This window comes from Syngnathus scovelli, chromosome 13 (genome assembly GCF_024217435.2).
Source record: "Syngnathus scovelli strain Florida chromosome 13, RoL_Ssco_1.2, whole genome shotgun sequence".
Classification (NCBI taxonomy): Eukaryota; Metazoa; Chordata; class Actinopteri; order Syngnathiformes; family Syngnathidae; genus Syngnathus; species Syngnathus scovelli.
In genome coordinates this window covers 1,168,474-1,191,457 of record NC_090859.1, presented here as the reverse complement: position 1 = coordinate 1,191,457, position 22,984 = coordinate 1,168,474, and the positions used below count along the sequence as shown (strand labels likewise).

The 22,984-nt window shown below is 44.6% G+C and overlaps 1 protein-coding gene across 4 annotated transcripts in view; it reads left to right on the top strand.

Moving 5' to 3' along the window:
• Positions 1 to 9,107: 9,107 nt before the first annotated feature.
• Positions 9,108 to 22,984, top strand: part of megf10 (multiple EGF-like-domains 10) — a 112,649-nt gene continuing 98,772 nt past the window's right edge. For 2 of the 4 annotated variants that reach the window (XM_049738642.2, XM_049738641.2), the window contains exons 1-2: positions 9,108 to 9,749; positions 21,121 to 21,274. In XM_049738642.2, coding sequence (XP_049594599.1) covers positions 21,156 to 21,274 — 119 coding nt within the window. In that variant the 5' untranslated portion in view covers positions 9,108 to 9,749; positions 21,121 to 21,155. The remainder of the gene's footprint in view (positions 9,750 to 21,120; positions 21,275 to 22,984) is intronic. The other 2 variants (XM_049738640.2, XM_049738638.2) reach the window with 1 other exon arrangement.

Here is a 22,984-nt window from a genome sequence, read left to right as displayed (position 1 = left end):
TTTTACAATACAAAAATCTACACTGAAAAGCACTTTTTGATTCGTTTTTAAATAGGTCCTTTTAAAGATAATAAAATAACACTGGTGTAGAGGTAGACCCACAAAAGTATGAATCATTGAAACAGATTTCTAACATTGGGTCATCAACATTGTCGGTCCAAAGTTACATAAGAAAAATTGATTCCAACTGTACAGTTAATGCACAAATTAATGTTCAAGTGGAATGAGTCTCAAATTACATTGAATTTAAAAGTCCCACTTCCTTTTACATATTGTATTACTTGCTGCTCGCAACTGCAACTGGTCTGCTTATTTTAATTTCGCTTTGAAGAAAATAGTCCTAGATTCTTTGGAATCATTGTCCAGAGAATAGCTCCAAAACCAAAAGCAACACATACAATATACAGTATTGTCCATTGCTGATTGTGTTCTCGAAAAGAGGTCAACTTGTATGGTGGCGGTATACGCAGACAGGAACGTCAGGATAAAGTTTTATTATACACTGTCATGTGTTTCTCCATCCACAGCTCTGCTAACTGCATTGTTGAAGCATAAGTGCTTGCTTTTGACCCAAGGCACATTTTGAGTTGCTTTTGATCAAGACTTGAGTTGCAATGGACAGGATGATAAATATGTATTATTCCCGGCTCCTGACTTCGCAACACTTTTAAACCAGAGTTAATAACCTTTGTGAAAAGGTCTACATCTTCTAAACCCCAACCAAGAATGGAAGTGTCAAATCCACCAGCTTTTAACAAATCACTCTTCACAATACAGGCTATTCCAAAGCCGTACGCACGCCAAAAGCCACTTTTCTTGGTTAGAACAAAACTGTTTTCTCTCGGGGCCTTTTCAGCATACACTATCTTAGGGTCATACTGGCTAAATATGATGGGAAAATAGACCTGGCTCCCTTGAACAGTGTTATCTCTGCAGCGCTGCAAAGCATCTGCATTAAAGATAAGATCAACATCACAAAAGAAGAGTAGGGTGTCATTATCTGACAGCGAGGAGCCAAGCTCTAGCGCAAACCCTCGGGAAAAATTCCCAGTCATGGGAATGACTGACAGATCCGCTTTGGGATATTTCTTGTTGTAATTTTTGATTAAATGAACATGTTTTCCTTTGTTATCATTGCTCTCGTTGTCCACCAGGATCACTGAGAGTTTAACATTTTGCTTTGGTATCAAACACACTTTTTCAAAGTTCTCCATAAAACGGACAAAAGTGTCATAACGACCTGACAAGGGGACGAGAATGTTAACTTTCCTTTGGCTTTTCTCCCATAGCTCCCTGGTTGACTCATAGAACTGGAAACGAGACAAGAACTTCAAAGAGTTGGGTAGAAAAGACAAGGACTGGGATTCAGAGTTGATAGCAGTCACAAGGTCCGCCACATTTAACACCTCAGTTTCATGAAAGAACGGTCGACTAAAAGATTGCTGAAGGTATGCGTGACGCCTCACAGGAACAGTTATTTTACGTCCTTTATGTTTTTTGTACAGAAGCAGTAAGTCTAAGATGTATTCAGCCCCATGCATTGGATCCACTCTGTAGTAGCCATATTGAATTTCTTTGAAATCTATGACACGGCCACGAGTTTTTGAATTTTCATTAATCATTTCCATGACCTGAAGTACAATATCATCCAGTGCAGTTCGAAGAGCGTTTCCAAGGTTTTGGCGGGGCATCTTGTTTTCAACAGCCGAATAAATATGGCGGCCTGTGAGGAACTCCCACTCAATAACATCATTTCGGTCACTGGGCTGATAGCGCATGTAAGACGGTGGTCCTCCCAGCTGTTGGTCCTCCCACAACATTTCTGTGTCACTGAGGTGAGTCATAGTCAGGCCTTCCCGATGAAGCAGAATGGTGTGGTAGCGAAGTCTTGAGATCTCGCGGGTCAACATGTAGTTATGGAGCCTGTACTGGTAAGCAGGCCATTTGTTGGGATGGAGTGTGATGGCATTGTGGATCTTGCTACTGTGGAGCTCATCGATGAAACCTTTTTTGTGCTCATAATTCTCATAGAACAATTGCTGCATCTGTGGAAAGAATTTCCAAATGATAAGAACTTGCGCTATACAAATTCAGCAATTCACACACCACAATTCACACATACACGCAATGTGTTCTGCAGCAGCTCAGGCTTGAACGGTTTCCATTTGGACTCCCTGACGCACCGTGACCCGTTTGGAGGACCTACACTGCGCACCAGCCCTCTGTTTTTGGGGCACTCTGATATCTCTAATTTCCTATCACTGGTGAACTATGACCTATTTTTAGAACAAGCTTGCATGTGACCTCATGTGGTCCCATGGGGAGCCACATCACCAGGTCAGATGACCCCCTGGGTTTGTGCCTATGTATTCAGAAGAACCACACCTTCAGTCAAAGGTTGGCATGTGCATATTGCTAATCAAAAATGATATGATCCCAATCTCGATACAATATGATTTAAGGACAATTTTTTGAAATTTATTTTGGTTCTAATCAGTGGGTTTACATTCAATTCCATATGGTACAGCTCAGTTTGAGAGGACATGATACAATGAATTCATCCATCCATCCATCCATCTTCTTCCGCTTATCCGGGGTCGGGTCGCGGGGGCAACAGCTTCAGGAGGGACTCCCAGACTTCCCTCTCCCCAGCCACTTCATCCAGCTCATCCCGGGGGATCCCAAGGCGTTCCCAGGCCAGCTGAGAGACATAGTCTCTCCAGCGCGTCCTGGGTCGTCCCCGGGGTCTCCTACCGGTGGGACATGCCCGGAACACCTCCCCAGGGAGGCGTCCAGGAGGCATCCTGATAAGATGCCCGAGCCACCTCATCTGGCTCCTCTCAACGTGGAGGAGTAGCGACTCTACTCCGAGTCTCTCCCGGATGACCGAGCTTCTCACCCTATCTCTAAGGGAGAGCCCGAACATCCTGCGGAGAAAACTCATTTCGGCCGCTTGTATCCGAGATCTCGTTCTTTCGGTCACGACCCATAGCTCGTGACCATAGGTGAGGGTAGGAGCGTAAATCGACCGGTAAATTGAGAGCTTTGCCTTTTGGCTCAGCTCTCTCTTCACCACAACGGACCGGTACAGGGTCCGCATTACTGCCGACGCTGCACCGATCCGCCTGTCGATCTCACGCTCCATCCTCCCCTCACTCGTGAACAAGACTCCAAGATACTTGAACTCCTCCACTTGGGGCAGGATCTCATCCCCGATCCGGAGAGGGCATTCCACCCTTTTCCGATCGAGGACCATGGACTCGGATTTGGAGGTGCTGACCCTCATCCCGACCGCTTCACACTCGGCTGCGAACCGTTCCAGCGATAGCTGGAGATCACGGCCTGAAGAAGCCAACAGCACCACGTCATCTGCAAAAAGCAGAGACGCGATGCTGAGGTCCCCAAACCGGACCCCCTCAACGCCTCGGCTGCGCCTAGAAATTCTGTCCATAAAAATTATGAACAGAATCGGTGACAGGGCAGCCTTGGCGGAATCCAACCCTCACTGGGAACGAATCCGACTTACTGCCGGAAATGCGGACCAGACTCTGGCATCGGTGATACAGGGACCGAACCGCCCTTATCAGTTGGCTCGGCACCCCGTACTCCCGAAGCACCCTCCACAGAACCTCCCGAGGGACACGGTCGAACGCCTTCTCCAAGTCCACAAAACACATGTGGACTGGTTGGGCAAACTCCCATGCACCCTCGAGGATCCTGCCGAGGGTGTAGAGCTGGTCCACTGTTCCACGGCCAGGACGAAAGCCACACTGCTCCTCCTGAATCCGAGGTTCGACCTCCCGACGGACCCTCCTCTCCAGCACCCCTGAATAGACCTTACCAGGGAGGCTGAGGAGTGTGATTCCCCTGTAATTGGAACACACCCTCCGGTCCCCCTTCTTAAAGAGGGGAACCACCACCCCAGTCTGCCAATCCAGAGGCACTGTCCCCGATGTCCACGCAACCTTGTAGAGGCGTGTCAGCCATGACAGCCCCACAACATCCAGAGCCTTTAAGAACTCTGGGCGGATCTCATCCACCCCCGGGGCCTTGCCACCGAGGAGTTTTTTAACTACCTCAGTGACTTCGACCCCAGAGATTGGAGAATCCGCCTCAGAGTCTCTAGGCCCTGCTTCCTCAATGGAAGGCGTGTAGGTGGAATTGAGGAGGTCTTCGAAGTATTCTCCCCACTGACTCACGACGTCCCGAGTCGAGGTCAGCAGCACGCCATCCCCACTGTAAACAGTGTTGACGTTGCACTGCTTCCCCCTCCTGAGACGCCGGATGGTGGACCAGAATTTCCTCGAAGCCGTCCGAAAGTCATTCTCCATGGCCTCACCGAACTCCTCCCACGCCCGGGTTTTTGCCTCAGCAACCGCCGAAGCCGCGTTCCGCTTGGCCATCCGGTACCTGTCAGCTGCCTCCGGAGTCCCGCAGGCCAAAACGGCCCGATAGGACTCCTTCTTCAGCTTGACGGCATCCCTTACCGCCGGTGTCCACCAGCGGGTTCGGGGGTTGCCGCCACGACAGGCACCAACGACCTTACGGCCACAGCTCCGGTCGGCCGCCTCAACAATGGAGGCGCGGAACATGGTCCACTCAGACTCAATGTCCCCCGCCTCCCCCGGGACGTGGGAAAAGCTCTGCCGGAGGTGGGAGTTGAAGCTCTTCCTGACAGGAGATTCTGCCAGACGTTCCCAGCAGACCCTCACAGAGCGTTTGGGTCTGCCAGGTCGGACCGGCATCTTCCCCCACCATCGGAGCCAACCCACCACCAGGTGGTGATCAGTTGACAGCTCCGCCCCTCTCTTCACCCGAGTGTCCAAAACATGCGGCCGCAAATCCGATGACACGACTACAAAGTCGATCATCGAACTGCGGCCTAGGGTGTCCTGGTGCCAAGTGCACACATGGACACCCTTATGTTTGAACATGGTGTTCATTATTGAAAATCCGTGTCGAGCACAGAAGTCCAACAATAGAACACCGCTCGGGTTCAGATCAGGGGGGCCGTTCCAATCACGCCCTTCCAGGTCTCACTGTCATTGCCCACGTGAGCATTGAAGTCACCCAGTAGAACGATAGAGTCCCCAGAAGGAGCGCTCTCCAGCACTTCCTCCAGGGACCCCAAGAAGGGTGGGTACTCTGAGCTGCTGTTTGGTGCATAGACACAAACAACAGTCAGGACCCGTCCCCCCACCCGAAGGCGGAGGGAGGCTACCCTCTCGTTCACCGGGGTGAACCCCAATGTGCAGGCGCCCAGCCGGGGGGCAATAAGTATACCCACACCTGCTCGACGCCTCTCACCGTGGGCAACTCCAGAGTGGAAGAGAGTCCAGCCCCTCTCGAGAGGGCTTGTACCGGAACCCAAACTGTGTGTGGAGGCTAGTCCGACTATATCTAGTCGGAATCTTTCTGCCTCGCACACCAGCTCGGGCTCCTTTCCAGCCAGAGAGGTGACATTCCATGTCCCAAGAGCCAGCTTCTGCAGCCGGGGATCAGACCGCCAAGGTCCCCGCCTTTGGCTGCCGCCCAGCTCACATTGCACCCGACCCCTTCGGCCCCTCCCACAGGTGGTGAGCCCATGGGAAGGGGGACCCACGTTTCCATTTCGGGCTATGCCCGGCCGGGCCCCATGGGCGAAGGCCCGGCCACCAGACGCTCGCCTTCGAGCCCCGCCTCCAGGCCTGGCTCCAGAGGGAGGCCCCGGTGACCCGCGTCCGGGCGAGTGAAAACTAAGTCCATTTATATCACTCATCATAAGGGGCTTGGGTGAGCCGTGCTTTGTCTGACCCCTCACCTAGGACCCGTTTGCCATGGGTGACCCTACCAGGGGCATGAAGCCCCCGACAACATGGCTCCTAGGATCATAGGGGCACGCAAACCCCTCCACCACGATAAGGTGACGACTCGCGGAGGGGATACAATGAATTTCTTGTTGTAATTTGACAATATTAATTTACTTGTCAGTAGGTTACTGTAAATGTGGCATTACTTTTGAAAGTATCACTCAAATAAAAGAACAAGCAATACGTATCTCAACATATTTTAAACTGAAACAATTTTATTTGGTGCGATCACTTATTAATCAAAATCCATTTCCCCCTTATTCATTCATTCATTTTGGCTCTTCTCCTATTCATAGGTGAAACTTTTAATCCCTGGTTCATGACTTCGATCTTAACGGTTATATTACGTAAATACACAGTGTACCATAAACTTTTATTAGTTACAAGATGAATTTTCTACCAATGTTTACACCAGAGCAGCCTCATTGAAATCTGTGGTAAATGTTTCAGTGGCAATTCATTTCATTGAAGTAAATACATTTGTATTGAAAACAGTTGAATACCTCATAGGACCACACACACTGTGTCCCTCCAAAGCGTCGCACACACCGGCCCACTTCCACATCTTCATGGGTTGTGTACAGCTCCCTGAGACAAATACCAATGTGCGGTATCATCCTGCGTAGAACCTCCCTGCTGAATATCATCCCAGGTCCGCCCATGCAGAAGTTTTCCCCAGGCTCAAGCGCTAGTTTGCCCAATTCCTCTGCCATGCCAAGGCCAGTCTGGCCAAGATAAAGAGGCTTACTGCTATTCAAAGAACGCAGAAACAACTCCAGCTTCTCACCTAAAGGGGGTGAAGGCAAGTAGAAGTATAAATTAATGAAGTCACAAGAAAAATATGAAAACAACATACTTGTAGTCAAGTAGTTTAAGATCAAATGCGTGAACACTTCAGTCCGATTGATATAAATGCAAATGCCTCACATAGTAAGGACTGTGGTTTACTTTACTGTGGTTAGTGCAACTTTTCCATGTCGGTGTTGGTTCTTAAAGCCCGTAGCTCACTGACCTGTGAGTGTATGCAAACACAGCGAATGTTGCTATTTCGTCAGTGTTCCCAAAAGGTTGCAGTTACAAATGATTGCAAACCGTTTTACTTGTTGCTGAAGTTTTGAACATGCTCAAAAACATCCTTGTGACCGTTTGAAATCTTGAACAATCCCTTGCGAAAAATCAATATTCAGGTCGTGCACAAACCCTCACTAACCACTGTCTCAATGAGATACAGGCTTAAACATGGCATACTCTACATAACCGATGTGATCAAACCGCACACAGTCATTCGCTGTGGTTCACCTTCATCAAACTTGTTCAAATCAATTTGTTTACTTCAGCTGTTACTTTTGTTACAGGTTACATGCTCACGCAAAAGAAATGGCTGCATCCATTACGAACTATTTTAATCACATAAAATATGGTAACCACAGGGAAATAGGTTAAATGTCATTATAATATTAACGGTGGGAATCTGTATTCCATACAAACAAATGGCAATTTTGCCAATTACCTCTTATATATACATCATCGTCTGCTCGCATGAACCACTGATATTTATCCAGATAATGATCGTGGATATATTTCAGCATCATAAATGATTTCTTCTGTGGAGGATAAGAATCATCCACGCCTGGAAGTGAAACCACCGGTATAGGAACAGGGACGTCCACATTGTTGGAGCCAGCACTAGAGAAGAACTCCACTTTTCCAGGAATTGAATGCGCCCAGGTATTGAACGCTGCCACGGCACGAGAAGCCAGATACTTTTTCGCTGTCATCACGCCCACAAAGAGGAACTGCTTAGGTCGGCTCAAAGGCATCCCGTTGTCTGCACTACTGTTCGTCCGACTGTATGGTCTGTTTCCTTCCTTTTTGAAAACGTGACTGCCCCGGTCGTCGACAGCCGCGGAGTCCGCAAGGTTTCCCGATATTTTTCCGACTGCAGACTCACTTTTCCACGAACACTGGGGAGATTCATTACGTTTACTCTCTAGAACTTGGGGTAAAATCAACCAAGAACACGCGGTGAATCCGAGAATGACACCAAATAGGACGGTTGTCCACTGTTTCCTTGATTTCAAATGCATGGCTATTTTAAGAATGTAAACCTGTGGTGGATGGAGTGTTGCTGTATGAATGCCGTCGTTGTCTAGAGAGCTGCTGACGTGTATGGACATCCAACATCTCCGGAGGGCAATAGTAGTGTCCTACCAAATGTGGAAAGACACATTTTCCGCTGCTGCTAGCATTGTTCACGGGAATTAAATGTCACGTTCGTCTTGTGGTCAACTCCATGCTCAATTCACCTTGCCTAAAGCCATTTGCTAATTTGCCATAAGGTCCGAAATACAGCACTCCCAAGCCGTAATCAATTCTAAAGACGTCGTTCAATGTTCCACCGTTAATAGCTACGACGAATTCGTTAGAAGATTAATCACTTCTATCGGATAAACAACCTGATCACCGATGCACTTTCCAGTTCAAAGTCAACTGCAGTGTAGTCGATTATAATCAAGTCCTCTCCATAAGGTCTTAATTCCACGATTGGAGGAAGAAGGTAACTTGCCAATGCCATCTTTTTGTTCCGTGGTCCACATCAAGCAAGACTTCCAGGAAGATGTTTGCCTTTTCAAAATAAAATAACATTTTCGCAACATTGCTCAAACGTTCACTTTAGAAAACTTGTTTTAAAGGAGTAACACGAAGATTCGTGAAAACTAAAAGAAAACAATACTATATGTCTCTGTAAGTATTACGTGTATGACGTTTATTCTTTTTAAATTGCCCATTTATCGATCTCTCCACTGACCATTTTATTTAAATTTTGGTTACGTTTTAAAACTAAATGTACAAATCTCACATAAATCATTTTCCCGCCACCGAGAGCCTTATCACATCAATAAACATCATACTCCATGCACTTGGCTTGTTTCGATCTTGCAAGAATTGGGAAATCAGTTTCCGGTTTAATTCCGACTTCATCCGCATTACCGTGAACTTCATAGAGGTGGGCGGTAGGCCTATTGCAGCAGACGAAATTCAGAGTTAACTTCGTAGTCAAGGTGGTGTAGGGCCAGGACTTATCTTTTTATGATCTCATTTAAACACAGGAGCGATTCGGGAGGAGGTATTGTGGTAGTCCATTATTTTTTAGGATTGTATGTCACCAGTATGTAGTCCCCCCCCCCCCGAAAAGTATGTATACTTTCAGAAGCTGCACTAAACGAGTCGCCCAAAAGGTGGCAGGAGAGCCAACAAGATGACCAACGATGGCATTTTGTACTAGTACGACCTCTCACTGCAAAATCCTATGTGAAGAACCAACTTTTGATTTTATTAACTTGATTTTATTAACTTATACCATATGGTAATGTTGTAATTCACGTGTCTAACACACCGAGATGGGATCATATTTTACACTAATGTAGATGCTGGATTAAGGAGATATGTCGTTTGTCCTCACATTACGAGCATCATGTATAATTAGATTTTTTAGAGCAAACGTTTAAACTTATGGTGTCAAGTGGACCAACAATGTATTTTAAACCCAGTAAGGATACTTTTGCTTTAATTTGTAATTTTGGGCATAGTGGCGCCTGGCCGCATTTATTTCCCCAGAAGTAGAGAATCTCAGTGGTTGAGAAACTAGTGACGTCACATCCATAGTATGCAAGTGTTTTGGGTGCAGGAAAGACCCTTGCTGTACTCCAGAGACGTTTACTTTTTGCATCCGAAGGAGAATTTTCAAGTTGTGTCTTTCATCACCCCAACTTCCATTTTCAAGCTTTTCAGAGAAACAGCAATATAATTTGTTATTGCTTATTAAAGGACACACCAACCATTTGTATTTAAAGACGGACTCATGAGGCAGGACAGGATTGATATTCTTTCATAGAGAAGGTAATTTTATTTATTTATATCTGGATTTGTTTTTAGAATTATTCTCAAATGCATTGGCACATAGACACTCAAGTTTTTAATATCTTTAACTTACCTCAATTTTTTAAGTCATACGGTTTGTTGTAATTCTTTCATTAAACATACACACATTGTTTACAGAGAAAAATGAAGCAATTGGGCACATTTCGTCCCATAAGACTATTTGTATATTATTAAAAACATTTACGTGTCTACCATCCTTTTTCATAAACATCTAAAACTGCCATGTTAACGACTGTACATCTCCCCCTTCAATTGGCTAGAACAGTTGTCAGAAAACAAAATTACAGTAAAACATTAACCAGACCAGTGTTTTTATTCTTTGCCAAAAGCTTATAAATCATATTAGGAAACATTTCCCTTTGACCAGCCTTTTATCAGATTCTTTATCAAATCATCCCCCGCTCTTGCGTACAGGACACAAAAGCTCCGTGAATGAATGAGTCGTGGTAGTATTTGTAAACAATTTTGTGGTAATCATTGTGGTACACACTGCTGTGTAAAAGGCTTGGTGTTGGTCATCATTGCCAAACATGTTGGATAATCATTCATAAGTGTTTCTGACTCCAGGTGGGGTCCCAAATATGGTTTTGTTACCTAAGTGCGATGCTTCAATACTGTGTTCCAATTATATCTGCTTATGGGTGTTTTTTCTTTTTTACATTTACCGAAAAGTTGAACGTGCAATATTTATGTATGGGTATCAATACTTAGGGCACACTATTTAGACTTGGGTTTGTGCATTGAGTTAAAGAATACAATTTTTGACTTTTAATACAATTTCTAAAGCTGTTTTTTAGTCATTTAAGCATCTTTCAATGTGGCAAGGTTATCAAAAGGAGGAAAATATTATTGATTGATTGATTGAAACCTAGGCGGCTCGGTGGCGCACTGGGTAGCACGTCCGCCTCACAGTTAGGAGGGTGCGGGTTCGATTCCACCTCCGGCCCTCCCTGTGTGGAGTTTGCATGTTCTCCCCGGGCCCGCGTGGGTTTTCTCCGGGCACTCCGGTTTCCTCCCACATTCCAAAAACATGCCGATTGAAGACTCCAAATTGTCCCTAGGTGTGAGTGTGAGTGCGATTGGTTGTCTGTCTCTGTGTGCCCTGCGATTGGCTGGCAACCAGTTCAGGGTGTCCCCCGCCTACTGCCCGATGACGGCTGGGATAGGCTCCAGCGCGCCCGCGACCCCCGTGGGGACTAAGCGGTTCAGAAAATGGATGGATGGATGATTGAAACCTTTATTGTCCCCTCTGGGGAAAATCAGTTGTCAAACAGCTCATGACGTTTAAAAAGAGGAAGACAAACAGAAAAACAGAGTTCACAATGCAATAAATATAAACAAGCTACTTGTCCAATAAATATGCAGTGCAAGCTGGTAGTTTACTAAAGTGCATCATGTGCAGATAAAAAGTCCCAAGTCAGTTAGCCTATCAACTCTAGCTCCAGGTCTCCCCGTGCCTGCGGCCCTGGTTGTAGAGTCGGAGTGCAGCTGGAATAAACGACTGCCCAAATCTCTTTGTGCTCTGACGGGGGTCAGCTCGATGTGCAGTGGATAGGAGGGATTGGCCAACATGGCTGCCAGTTTTTCCCCATCCTCTGTTCAACCACGACCTCCAGGCTGTCCAACCCGGTCCCCACCACAGAGGTGGCCTTCTTCACCAGCTTGTTCAGCCTGGTAGCGTCTCTGGCACAGATGTTGCGTCCCCAGCAGGCCCCGGCGAAGAACAGGACACTGGAGACCACTGACTGGTAAAACATTCTCAGTAGCCTATTACAAACATTAAACAACCTCAGCCATCTCAGGAAAAACATCCTGCTCTGCCCCTTCCTGATAAGAGCCTCGGTGTTGTCGGTCCAGTCCAGTTTGTTGTTAAAGTGTACCCCCAGGTACCTGTAGGAGTCCACTCTTTCAACTTCTACTCCCTTGATGGTGATAGGGGCTGAGGTCCCTCTCTTCCTCCTAAAATCCACCACCAACTCCTTGGTTTTGCTGATGTTGAGCAGAAAGTGGTTGGTGCTGCACCACTTCACAAAGTTCTCCACATTATTTGTGCTCACAGTTTGTAAAGTGCTCAAAAAGCAATTTAATCTGAAAATAACCAAAAAAGCAAAAAAGGTACTCAGAATTATAAAAACTGCAAAATCAACAAAAGTCCAAAACAACATGGGTTAGAGCAGGGGTGTCAAACTTGTTCTTGTCGCGGGCCGCATCATTGTCATAGTTTGCCTCAAAGGGCCATTCAAATTGTCAACCCAAATAAATGTATGAACGTCTCATATTGTAGTATAGGCTACCAATCAAACTGATTAATAACTAGTTTTCAAACAGAGACTAATAAATACTGTTGAAATATTATATAATGAAAGATTGAAATCAAATCTATAAATGATTTAAAAAAAATGAATGGCAATAAAAATTGCTATCAATATCTCTATTTTTTTAAAAGTGAAAATTTGGAATTGACATAGGAATTCGATGCACAATTTGTCTTCGCGGGCCACCTAAAACGATGTGGCGGGCCGTATCTGGCCCCCGGGCCTTGACTTTGACACCTGTTGTTTAGAGTAACAAACGCAAGGCAAAAATACTTGATTTGACCAGAATTGATTTGGCATCAGACCGCTCGCACTAACACAAACAATGAACTGACAATATGAAGCCAGGAGTCGGCACATTGATGCACTGGTTATCTTATCTGTCTCACAGTGCAGAGGTTGTGGATTTGATTCATGCTAAAATTCATTGTCATTTTGTTTTGATGCATTTCTTATCTGAAACAATAGCGTATGTCACAACTTTATGCATCACAATGCAGAGGTCGTGGGTTCGATTACGGCTTCAGCCTTCCTGTGTGGAGTTTGCATGTTGCCCCATGTCTGCGTGGGCTTCCTCACACATTATGGTAGGCAGAGTGAACACAGAGTGTGATTGTGAGTATAGATGGTTGTTCGTCTCTGAGTGCCCTGCGATTGGCTGGCAACCAGTTTTGTCCCCCGCCTATTGCCCAAAGTCAGCTGGGATAGGCTCCACCACGCCCGAGACCCAGATGAGGACGAGCGGTTCAGAAAATGGATGGATGGAGGGAGGGAGGGACAGGTGGGTAGGCGGGCGGACGGACAGACGGATGGATGGATGGATGAAATAATGCCATATTTTTGAAAATAGGCTTGGAAGTTAAAATGTCTTTAAAAATGTGATTCACCAATTAAATAATCAACAGATCAGCCAATTATCAAAATAAATGTTAACTGCAGCCCTACTGTAGATCAACATTGCAGCTAAATCTTTTTATCACTGGTTGCTCATATTTCATTGCACAATGACAGTGGGCTATACATTGAGAGAATGTGTGTGTGTTACAGTTGTTGCAAAAATCGTGATTGGTGACCTTGTTAGAAAAATTGTATATATATGTTATCATGCGTTCTCTAATGAGTACTTATTCACAATATTACTGTTCAGTATGCTTGCTGCTTTGCCTTGCTTATTCTTATCTTGTACAACAGAACAGAAGGATTACGGCTGGGTCAGGGGCGAGATGACGGTTGTGTCAAACAAGATGCTGCTGACAGCTCAGCGTCCACCAGAACAGATCGTGAAAACAACACGTCAAACAATGCGTCATGAACCTTCTGATCTTCCTTAAAGAACGTCACTTTCTCTTTTTATCTCTCGGAATATCGCTTAAACTGTTTTGCTGATATAGCCATATCTGCACGCAACACTTTGTGCGTTACTTTTTGTTTCTTTTCTTACGAGACGAAGCCACAATCTCTTTCCCCCCCTTAAGGGCTAATCGTCTCACACTGTGGGTAGGGCATTCCAAATAAAAAGAGTGAGGAGTGTAAAACAGATTTTTAGTGTAGTCGGATTAAGATACGCGATTGATCAATGAGAAGGCTATCCCTTGTGCCAGGGGTGTCAAACTCATTTGTTCAAGGGCCGCGGTGTAGTCATGGCTTCTTTTGGAGGGCCGGTATGACTGTCATACCCGAGTAGATGTGTGAGCGCCTCATATTGTGGGAGTTGCAAAACAAGCTGACGAGTAACTCGCTTTCAAATCAGACAAATACAAACTGGTCTAATATTTAAACTTACAACATTATTAAGAGGGAAGATAATTTGCAATTCGAGTAATGACATGAATATGAAGCACAATTTGACACCTGTGCCTTATACAAAGGTAAAGTAGGATTAGGAATTGCTTGCAATATAATTACAAATTAGTTAACACCTGTGTGATTGATTGATTGATTGATTGATTAATTGATTGTCAGATTGAGTGAGTGAGTGAGTGAGTGAGTGAGTGAGTGAGTGAGTGAGTGAGTGAGTGAGTGAGTGAGTGAGTGAGTGAGTGAGTGAGTGACTTTTCTGTCGCCTGCACGTCATCTTTCTTGCATGGCTACGTTGCTGTCTCAGCCGCACCTGACCGTTGAAAGATGCACGACACTCAATCCTGCCACTCTCATTCCCCTTCCTGACGACGGCGGATTCCATGATTGTGTCGATGCTGCCCAACAGATTGCAAAGGCTCGGCCTGATTTGGAAGATACGCCTCTGTCAGATGGTCATGTGGGTTTTGTTGATGGGTCTTCTAAGAAAAATGAATCTGGTGTGACCCTTACTGGGTATGCCATTGTTACTGCCGACGAAGTCTTGGAGGCTGCTAAACTGCCATCCTATATGTCAGCACAGGCCGCTGAGCTCATTGCTTTGACTGGGGCCTGCAAATTGTTTGCAAACAAGTCCGTCACTATCTGGACTGATAGTCAGTATGCTTTTGCTACAGTGCACGTTTTTGCTCAGCAGTGGAGCAACCGTGGCATGATAACTTCTACAGGGAAGCCCGTCACCCATTCCACATTACTAACTCAACTTTTGGACGCTGTCCAGCTACCTTTAAAGGTGGCGGTTTGCAAATGTGCTGCTCACACTGCAAGATCTGATCCTGTTTCTCTTGGTAATGCTTTTGCTGACAAATCCGCTAAGGCCGCTGCAGAAGGCCTGCTCCATGTCCTCTCGTCTCTCACTGATCATGATTCGATGTCACACATCTCCCCTGATGTGTTCCTTGACATGCAGTCTCAGAGCCCCTCCCAGGAACGACTCTCTTGGGAAAAACGGGGTGCAACTAAAAACACTGATGGTCTTTTTGTGTGACCTTTGGGCAAACCTGTCTTGCCTCGTAACTTGTTCAAATGGGCTGCTATTTCGAGTCATGGGGTCACCCATGTCTCGACGGGGGGTATGGTGAAACAAGTTGAAGCTATTTATACGACATACGGTTTTGCAGCTTTTTCACGAGGCAATTTAAGACCTCAGAGAGGAAAGTTCCCGACTCCATTGTATCCGCTTCAGACAATACATATTGTTTATATCCAATTACATAAATGTGAAGGGAAAAAATATTGTTTTTTTCTGCATTTATTTGTTTTCTGCATTTATCTTATTGTAAAAAGGTGATCTCCGCAGACCCAACCTAAGTACGGAAGGTGAGCAAAGTCTGGTAATAGTGCCTGATCCTGGTGCCAAGATCCAGGGTTGACACGAAAGCTAGCAGAAGCCAATTTCCAAGACACCAACCCGAAGCTCAGGGTGTTGACTCTGAGGAGATCCAAAAACATGAGCATTAGAGAGTCATTTGGTGAGTACTTTAATCCGGCTGTGGCCTGCGCAAAGTCTGCCATGTGTTTTTGGTTGCTTTTGCTGGTTTGTGTTACCATTGTATTTTTTTTTTCGGGGGTTATTTTATTTGGAGGGATGGAGTACCATGAGCCTCGAACATTCTTCTCTCGGGCAACTACCAACGCTGATTCTAATCAATATGGCTCATGGGGAAAAATTGCTAGACATAAGCGCAACACAAAATCCCCTTTTGATCATGTTGTTTGTACACCAGAAACCATCCGCGTTCCAACTTGCGTACCATGGCTTTTGTCTTGGACTTACAATAACTCATTAATGTTTACTTTGGCTCCTAATACATCTTCTTCTATTATTTTACCTATGAAAAGTTTGAAAGGTTTCGAAATGGTCACCCCGCTCTCTGGTTCCAGTGAAGAGGCTGTGTTCTTTGCTAAACGAGTGACTTTGAAGAATCAGGGCACAAGCCTCCTTTTGACTCTTACACTCCCTGATGGTCAAATTCATCCTCCAAATGCCACCTTGTTTGACACTTCTTGTTGGGGTTTTCAACTGTGGGCCTGGTCCTCTGGAATCGATCCTCACTTTCCTATTGCTATTTGCCTTAACAAAACAATGTCGATCGCAGACCGTCCCGTTACAAATAATTACACCTTGTCAGCAGGAGCAAAAATCACAAGTATGCTCCTCACTAATATAGATAGCTATTTTATAGCCTCCACAGGAATAAGCGGTCAAACCAACAACTGGCTTCTTATGGCTGAGCAAGCCGCAAAAATGGCTAACACCAGTTGCATTGCATGTATGGGTCCAAGACCTCTTTTGAAAATCATACCTGCAAATATAGTTCCTGAGTGTGCTGTTGTTTTAATGTTAAACTCATCCATTTCACCCACTCATGATTGTTTTAAATGGGATAAGGTTTACCCTGTTGCCTCTATGACAAAATATAAACCCCTTTTTTCGTCCGATGTAGCTAAGGGTAATTTTACATGCATTAGATTACCTGGTACTGGTGAGAAGCTCGGCGCCCTACCTACTCCATGGTGTGAGTCCATGACCAATGTCACTGCCCCTTTTTTGCCCATTGCTCGTAGTGATATTTGGTTTTGGTGTAATAGTAACAAACTTTATGATAGGTTGCCTTTAAACAGCTCTGGAATTTGCGCTTTGGTAACCCTATTGTTTCCTGTTCATTTGATACCAATGTCTTCTTATGATCTAACATCTTTTGCTAAGTCCGTAGTGCCCGAATACTGGCCGAGAACGAAGCGAAACGCCGAATGGCAGGGCGCAGCTAATCCAACTTACATAGACGCCATTGGTGTTCCTAGAGGAGTACCGGATGAGTATAAACTGGTGAATCAGATAGCAGCTGGTTTTGAATCCGCCCTGTGTTGGTGGTGTACTCTTAATAAAAATGTTGACAGGATTAACTACATCCACTACAACGTGCAGAGGCTTGGAAACTGGACCGAGGCGGGTTTCAAGGCGGTCCATTCCCAACTGGCCGCTACTTCCCTCATGGCTTTCCAGAATCGAATGGCCCTTGACATGTTACTCTCAAAAGAGGGCGGTGTCTGCGCCATGTTTGGTGAGCAATGTTGCACATTTATTCCAAATAATACTGCAGCCGACGGAAGCCTGTCCCGTGCCCTTGAGGGTCTGAGGACCTTGAATGGGAGGATGAGAGAACACAGTGGGGTGAACACGGAGGTTTGGACCGACTGGTTGAACGTGTTCGGAGGGTACCGCACCCTGGTTTCCTCGGTTCTGGTCTCCATTGCCGTTTTCTCTGCCATTTTGACCCTGTGTGGATGTTGCTGCATTCCTTGTCTCCGATCCTTAATTAATAAGCTAATTACAACTGCTATCTCTCCACCAGCTGAGACTTTTCCGTTACTCCAAAGGGATGACCTTTCGATCGACGGGAGTTCTTTCTCTAGTGACGACTCTGTCAGCGAATCCATTGTGGTAAACCTATCCGATGGATGGATGGATGGATGATAAACATGTTTTATTCATCTAAATATGTTATTTCATCATTTTAGACTTACTTGATTGTAGTCACCCATCATTTCCTGAATAGCTTTTCCAAATGGACCACCTGTTCTTCTTTTGAGTGTTGTGAGTTTTCCACTGGAGAAAGACTGAACAAACAGTGCTGAAGTGCCTTTAAAGAGTCTAACAAGTTGCACCTGTCAAAATCACACACATTACGGATGTGTGTGTACAATGACTGAAACACTATTTGACCCTCTATATTTTATGATTTATTTAGGATAAAGCTATTGTGAAAAAGTTGTGAATGTAAGGTATGTAGTGTGAAAATTTTTATTGTTACGGAATCAAAGTTAAAAGGTATCACTGGAAAGTTCTAGTTACCATATTTTCCGGGCTATAAGTCGCACCAGCCATAAAATGCATAATAAAGAAGACATATATAAGTCACACTGGAGTATCCATCCATCCATCCATCCATCCATCCATCCATCCATCCATCCATCCATCCATCCATCCATCCATCCATCCATCCATCCATCCATCCATCCATCCATCCATCCATCCATCCATCCATCCATCCATCCATCCATCCATCCATCCATCCATCCATCCATCCATCCATTTTTGATACGGCTTGTCCCCACGGGGGTTGCGGGTGTTCTGGAGCCTATGCCAGCAGTCATTGGGCAGTAGGCGGGGGACACGCTGAACCGGTTGCCAACCATTCGCAGGGCACACAGAGACGAACAATTCACACTCGCACTCGCACCTAAGGGCAATTTGGAGTGCCCAAACCAAGCATGTTTTTGGGATGTGGGAGGAAACCGGAGTTCCCGGAGAAAACCCATGCGGGCACGGGGAGAACATGCAAACTCCACACAGGGAGGGCCGGAGGTGGAATTGGACCCACACCCTCCTAACTGTGAGGCGGACGTGCTAACCAGTGTGCCACCGTATCGCCCCCGCACTGGAGTATAAGTCACATTTTTGGAAGAAATGTATTTGATAAAATCCAACACCAAGACAGAGATGTCATCTTGAAAGGCAATTTAAAATAAAAATAGAATAGAGGCAACAACAGGCTGAATAATTGCACTGTATGCTAACGTTACATGCCACATAAACAATGAACTGAGAACGTGCCTGACGTAACATATTAAGAGTTATTCAGATAACTATAGCGTAAATAACATGCTAACAAGTTTACCAAACCATCCGTGTCACTCCAAATCACTAAATCCAATGAAATCTTCATCCTCTGCGTCACTTTTAAACAACTCCGCTAACTCCGGAGGTAGAAAATTTAGCGCTTCCTCTTCTACGTGGCTTACATCCGACTCATCGTCAGTTGCAGTTCTGATTATTCCACAGGCTTAGTCCGAAAAATACGGTAACTCAAATTTAAGAATTCAAAGTAAGCTCATGCATTAGGTCATCCAAAGTAGAGATCTCTGATTCTGAAGATTATCAATCAAATCTGATCAAATGTTGCTTAAAGAGCTGAGTCGTTTATCCAAGATAGGATCAGGCACATTTTCATGAACGTGGTCTCTGTATACAAGTGAAGTTCCTTAGGGATTTCTTTTCATATCAATCTGATCTGTTGTAACTTTAACCTCTATCAAGTGAAATGATCCATGATCAGGCTGTTTTCAAAGTCAAAAAAGTCAAAGTCTGCTTTATTGTCCATTTCTTCACACGCCAAGACACACAAAGAGATCGAAATTACGTTCCCACTATCCCACGGTGACAAGACATAGTTCACAATGTACATACAAGTAAACAACACAAGAAAATAAAACAAGAAAGCACAAACAATGAATAAATAAGAGAGATGAATAAATAATAAATAAACAAATAACACAATAAATAAGAGGAGTAAAAATGGAGCAAGTGTGCATACGGCAGACAGTCAGAATATAGCGCAAAATGTACAGGACGCTATGCAGAAGGGGGAAGAGAGTTCAGAATCCTAACAGCCTGGAGAATGAAGCTGTTGGTGAGTTTGGCGGTGCGGGAGCGCAGGCTCCTGTACCTCTTCCCAGAGGGCAGAAGATCAAACAAAGTGTGAGCGGGGTGACTCACATCACTCACAATCGTGGTCGCCTTGCGGGTGAGATGGGAGGTGTAAATGCCCTTCAGGGAGGAGAGTGAAGCACCAATAATCTTACCAGCCGTATTCACTATGTGCTGCAGGGCCTTCATGTTGTATTCAGTGCAGCTACCACCCCAGACAGCGATACTTTCCCGGTGAAAGTGAAAGTCACTGCAAGAGACAACTGGCTGGTAGTTGAGGATGGAAGGCTAAACACAGCATAGTCAATCAAATTAGACAGGACGCACACATGCACATAGTGCACACATGCACATGCTACACAGAATACAAACACACAGACAGGGACAGCTGTGAGTTAGCAGTCATTCAATGGTAGCACATATCAGCAGAGCTTCAAATTTGTCTGCCTGTACCTCAATCCAATCCATTAAAATGGCATTACACCACCTGTGCCAGAACTTAGACCTCCTCCAAGCTGGTCTAAGGTCTAGTCTACTTTCAGTCAGGTGTGGCGGGGGCGTAAAAAAAGAAAATACCCTCAGTCCGCCACAACCCCTAGTATGGCACAGCATAGTCTATCCAAAACACAGTGAACTAGACTTGACCTGCCACAAAAGTCAAGATGCGCCACTTTTTACACTGAGCGCACATGTGCATGTGCAAAAATAGATCTCCAGGTGTCAGCGACCGCCAGTCCATTTCAACTGAGACGGAGAAGCGTCAGTATCATGCTACTTGGAACGCAGATCTGCAAAGTCTGCTCCTTTTGGGTTATCTGGAGCCTTTCACACGCACAGCACGGCCCTTGTTTGTGCAGTTGTGCAGTTGTCTTTGGGTGGGTTGTGGAGGGGGTGTTCCAACATTGGTGGCTGCAGCTGTGCTTCTTCAGCCAAATGAAACCAGAGAAGATGGGTTCTGCTACCCTCAAAAAATGCATGTAAAGGCACAATACAAACAACCTACAGTACCCCAATTTATTTCTCATGAAATCATGCTCATTGACAATCACCAATTTACTAAAAAAGTGATGAAGTCAGTCTAACAAGGTTCTCGTAAAGATAAATACTGCAACTTATATATGTGTGTGCGTGCGTGTGAGTGCGTGTGTGTGTGCGTGTGTGTATGGGTGTGTGTGTGTGTGTGTGTGTGTGTGTGCGTGCGTGCGCGCGTGCGTGTGTGTGTGTGTAAAATATGATCTAATGATTTTGGAGATATGACTGACAGGTAACAAGAAGACTGGCCAAAAAGTTCTTATTTAATCAAACCTACCTGTTATTGGACCTTCTAACTTTGCAGTATTTATTTGAGATTCATCTCTCATGACAGACCTATTGCTTTTTTTTAGACAAAAAGGTAATTTACTGCTTGATACTAATCCTCTTAAAGGCTTTGAAAAAAACTTTAATTAGACTGGTGTTTTGTGACATCAAGTCTTTCTAAAGCTCTATCACTCATTGTAGTCATAAAAATACCTCTGCTGCATCCCTGGTTCCAGTACCAAACATACAGGTGCAAATTGTGTTGAAAATTTGTATTATTTGACCCAGTTTTGTTTAATTCAAACAAAAGCAAAAACCATTACTGAATGTTGAGTGAAGTAAAAAAAAATTCTGTCTGCTTTTCCAGGTGTCGAAGTGTGTCAAGGTTAAGTCCTGGGTGAGATGGCCATGCGGCTACAGTGCCATGGGACAGTCTTGTTGGCTGTGGCCTTTTTTCTTCTGCCTTGCATCATTTCCTCCCTGAACCTGGAAGATCCAAATGTCTGCAGCCACTGGGAGAGGTTTGTCTGCTCATTTGCTGTATGTGTTTAAACCAGGGGTGTGACACAATGACACAACACTATTTCAGCCTAATCTACCGTTCCACTCCACTCCAAAAATGCTATGCCGATACGTAGCGACTCACCATAATGTGCTGCACTTTCAATATTTGTTCAGTCAGTGTACAAGTATCTAGCTGCGCTCCACTTTTGTTTACCCCAGAATAGAAGAGGCATAAAACATATGCTTTAACCTTAAAAAATGACTAAGATTGCAGTAATTAGTATGTTGCAGTAGTACAGTGCTGTCGAAAAGATGGAAATTAAGCACAAGATGTTTGCTCTAAATTCAAATAATTTATTATCATTACTATATTTTTATATACCGTATTGTCCGGACTATAAGTCACAGTTTTTTTCATAGTTTGGACGGGGGTGCGACTTATTCTCAGGAGCCGTATTTTACCGTATTTTCCAGACTATAAGTCGCTCCGGAGTACAAGTCACATCAGCCATAAAATGCATAATAAAGAACAAAAAAACATATATAAGTTGCACCGGAGTACAAGTTGCATTTTTGGGGAAACTTTATTTGACAAAATCCAACACCAAGAACAGACATGAATTGGCAACAACAGGCTAAACGATACGGTATGCTAACGTTAAACAAACACAAATGAGGAACTGAGAACGTGCCTGACCTAACCTATTAACAGTTATTCAAATAACTATAACATAAATAACAAGTTTATCAAACCATCCGTATCACTCCAAATCATTAAATCCATCGAAATCTTCGTCATTTGTGTCACATATAAACAATGTTGCTGCTGACTCCGGAAGTACGTACATCGACGTCTGACTCATCATCAGTTGCGGTTCCAATTGTTCCACAGGCCTACAGGACTGTCTCCGAAAATTAGAATATTTTGATAAAGCTCTTTATTTTCTGTAATGCAATTAAAAAAAAAAAAAACGTCATACATTCTGGATTCATTACAAATCAACTGAAATATTGCAAGCCTTTTATTATTTTAATATTGCTGATTATGGCATACAGCTTAAGAAAACTCAAATATCCTATCTCAAAATATTACAATATTTCCTCAGACCAAGTAAAAAAAAAAAAGATTTATAACAGCAAAAAAAATCAAACATTTGAAAATGTCCATTAATGCACTCAGTACTTGGTTGGGAATCCTTTTGCACGGATTACTGCAACCAATGTGGTGTGGCATGGAGGCAATCAGCCTGTGGCATTGCTGAGGTGTTATGGATGCCCAGGATGCTTCAATAGACTTAGAGACTTAGACTTAGACTTAGACTCAACTTTATTAATCCCTTGGGATTACTCCTTCAGGGAAATTCTGTGTCCAGTAGCAGTAAAATACAAGATACACAAGAAAAACACAAGAGATCAAGATATACAGAAGATGCCGAAATACACACAGTGCAAGAGATAGCAATGAAATGTAAAAGAGAATGTGTACAGTTATGTCCCTGTTCATGTCCATGTCACCTCCTCCCCAGTGAGGAGTTGAATAGCTTGATGGCTTGGGGGACAAAGGAGTTCTTCAGTCTGCTTGTCCTACAATTGGGGAGGAGCAGTCTCCCACTGATCCGGCTCCTCCGATTAGTGATGACAGAGTGCAGAGGGTGGCTGACATTGCCTATAATGTCCAACAGTTTTTTCAGTGTCCTTGCCTCTGCCACCGTCTCCAAAGAGTCCAG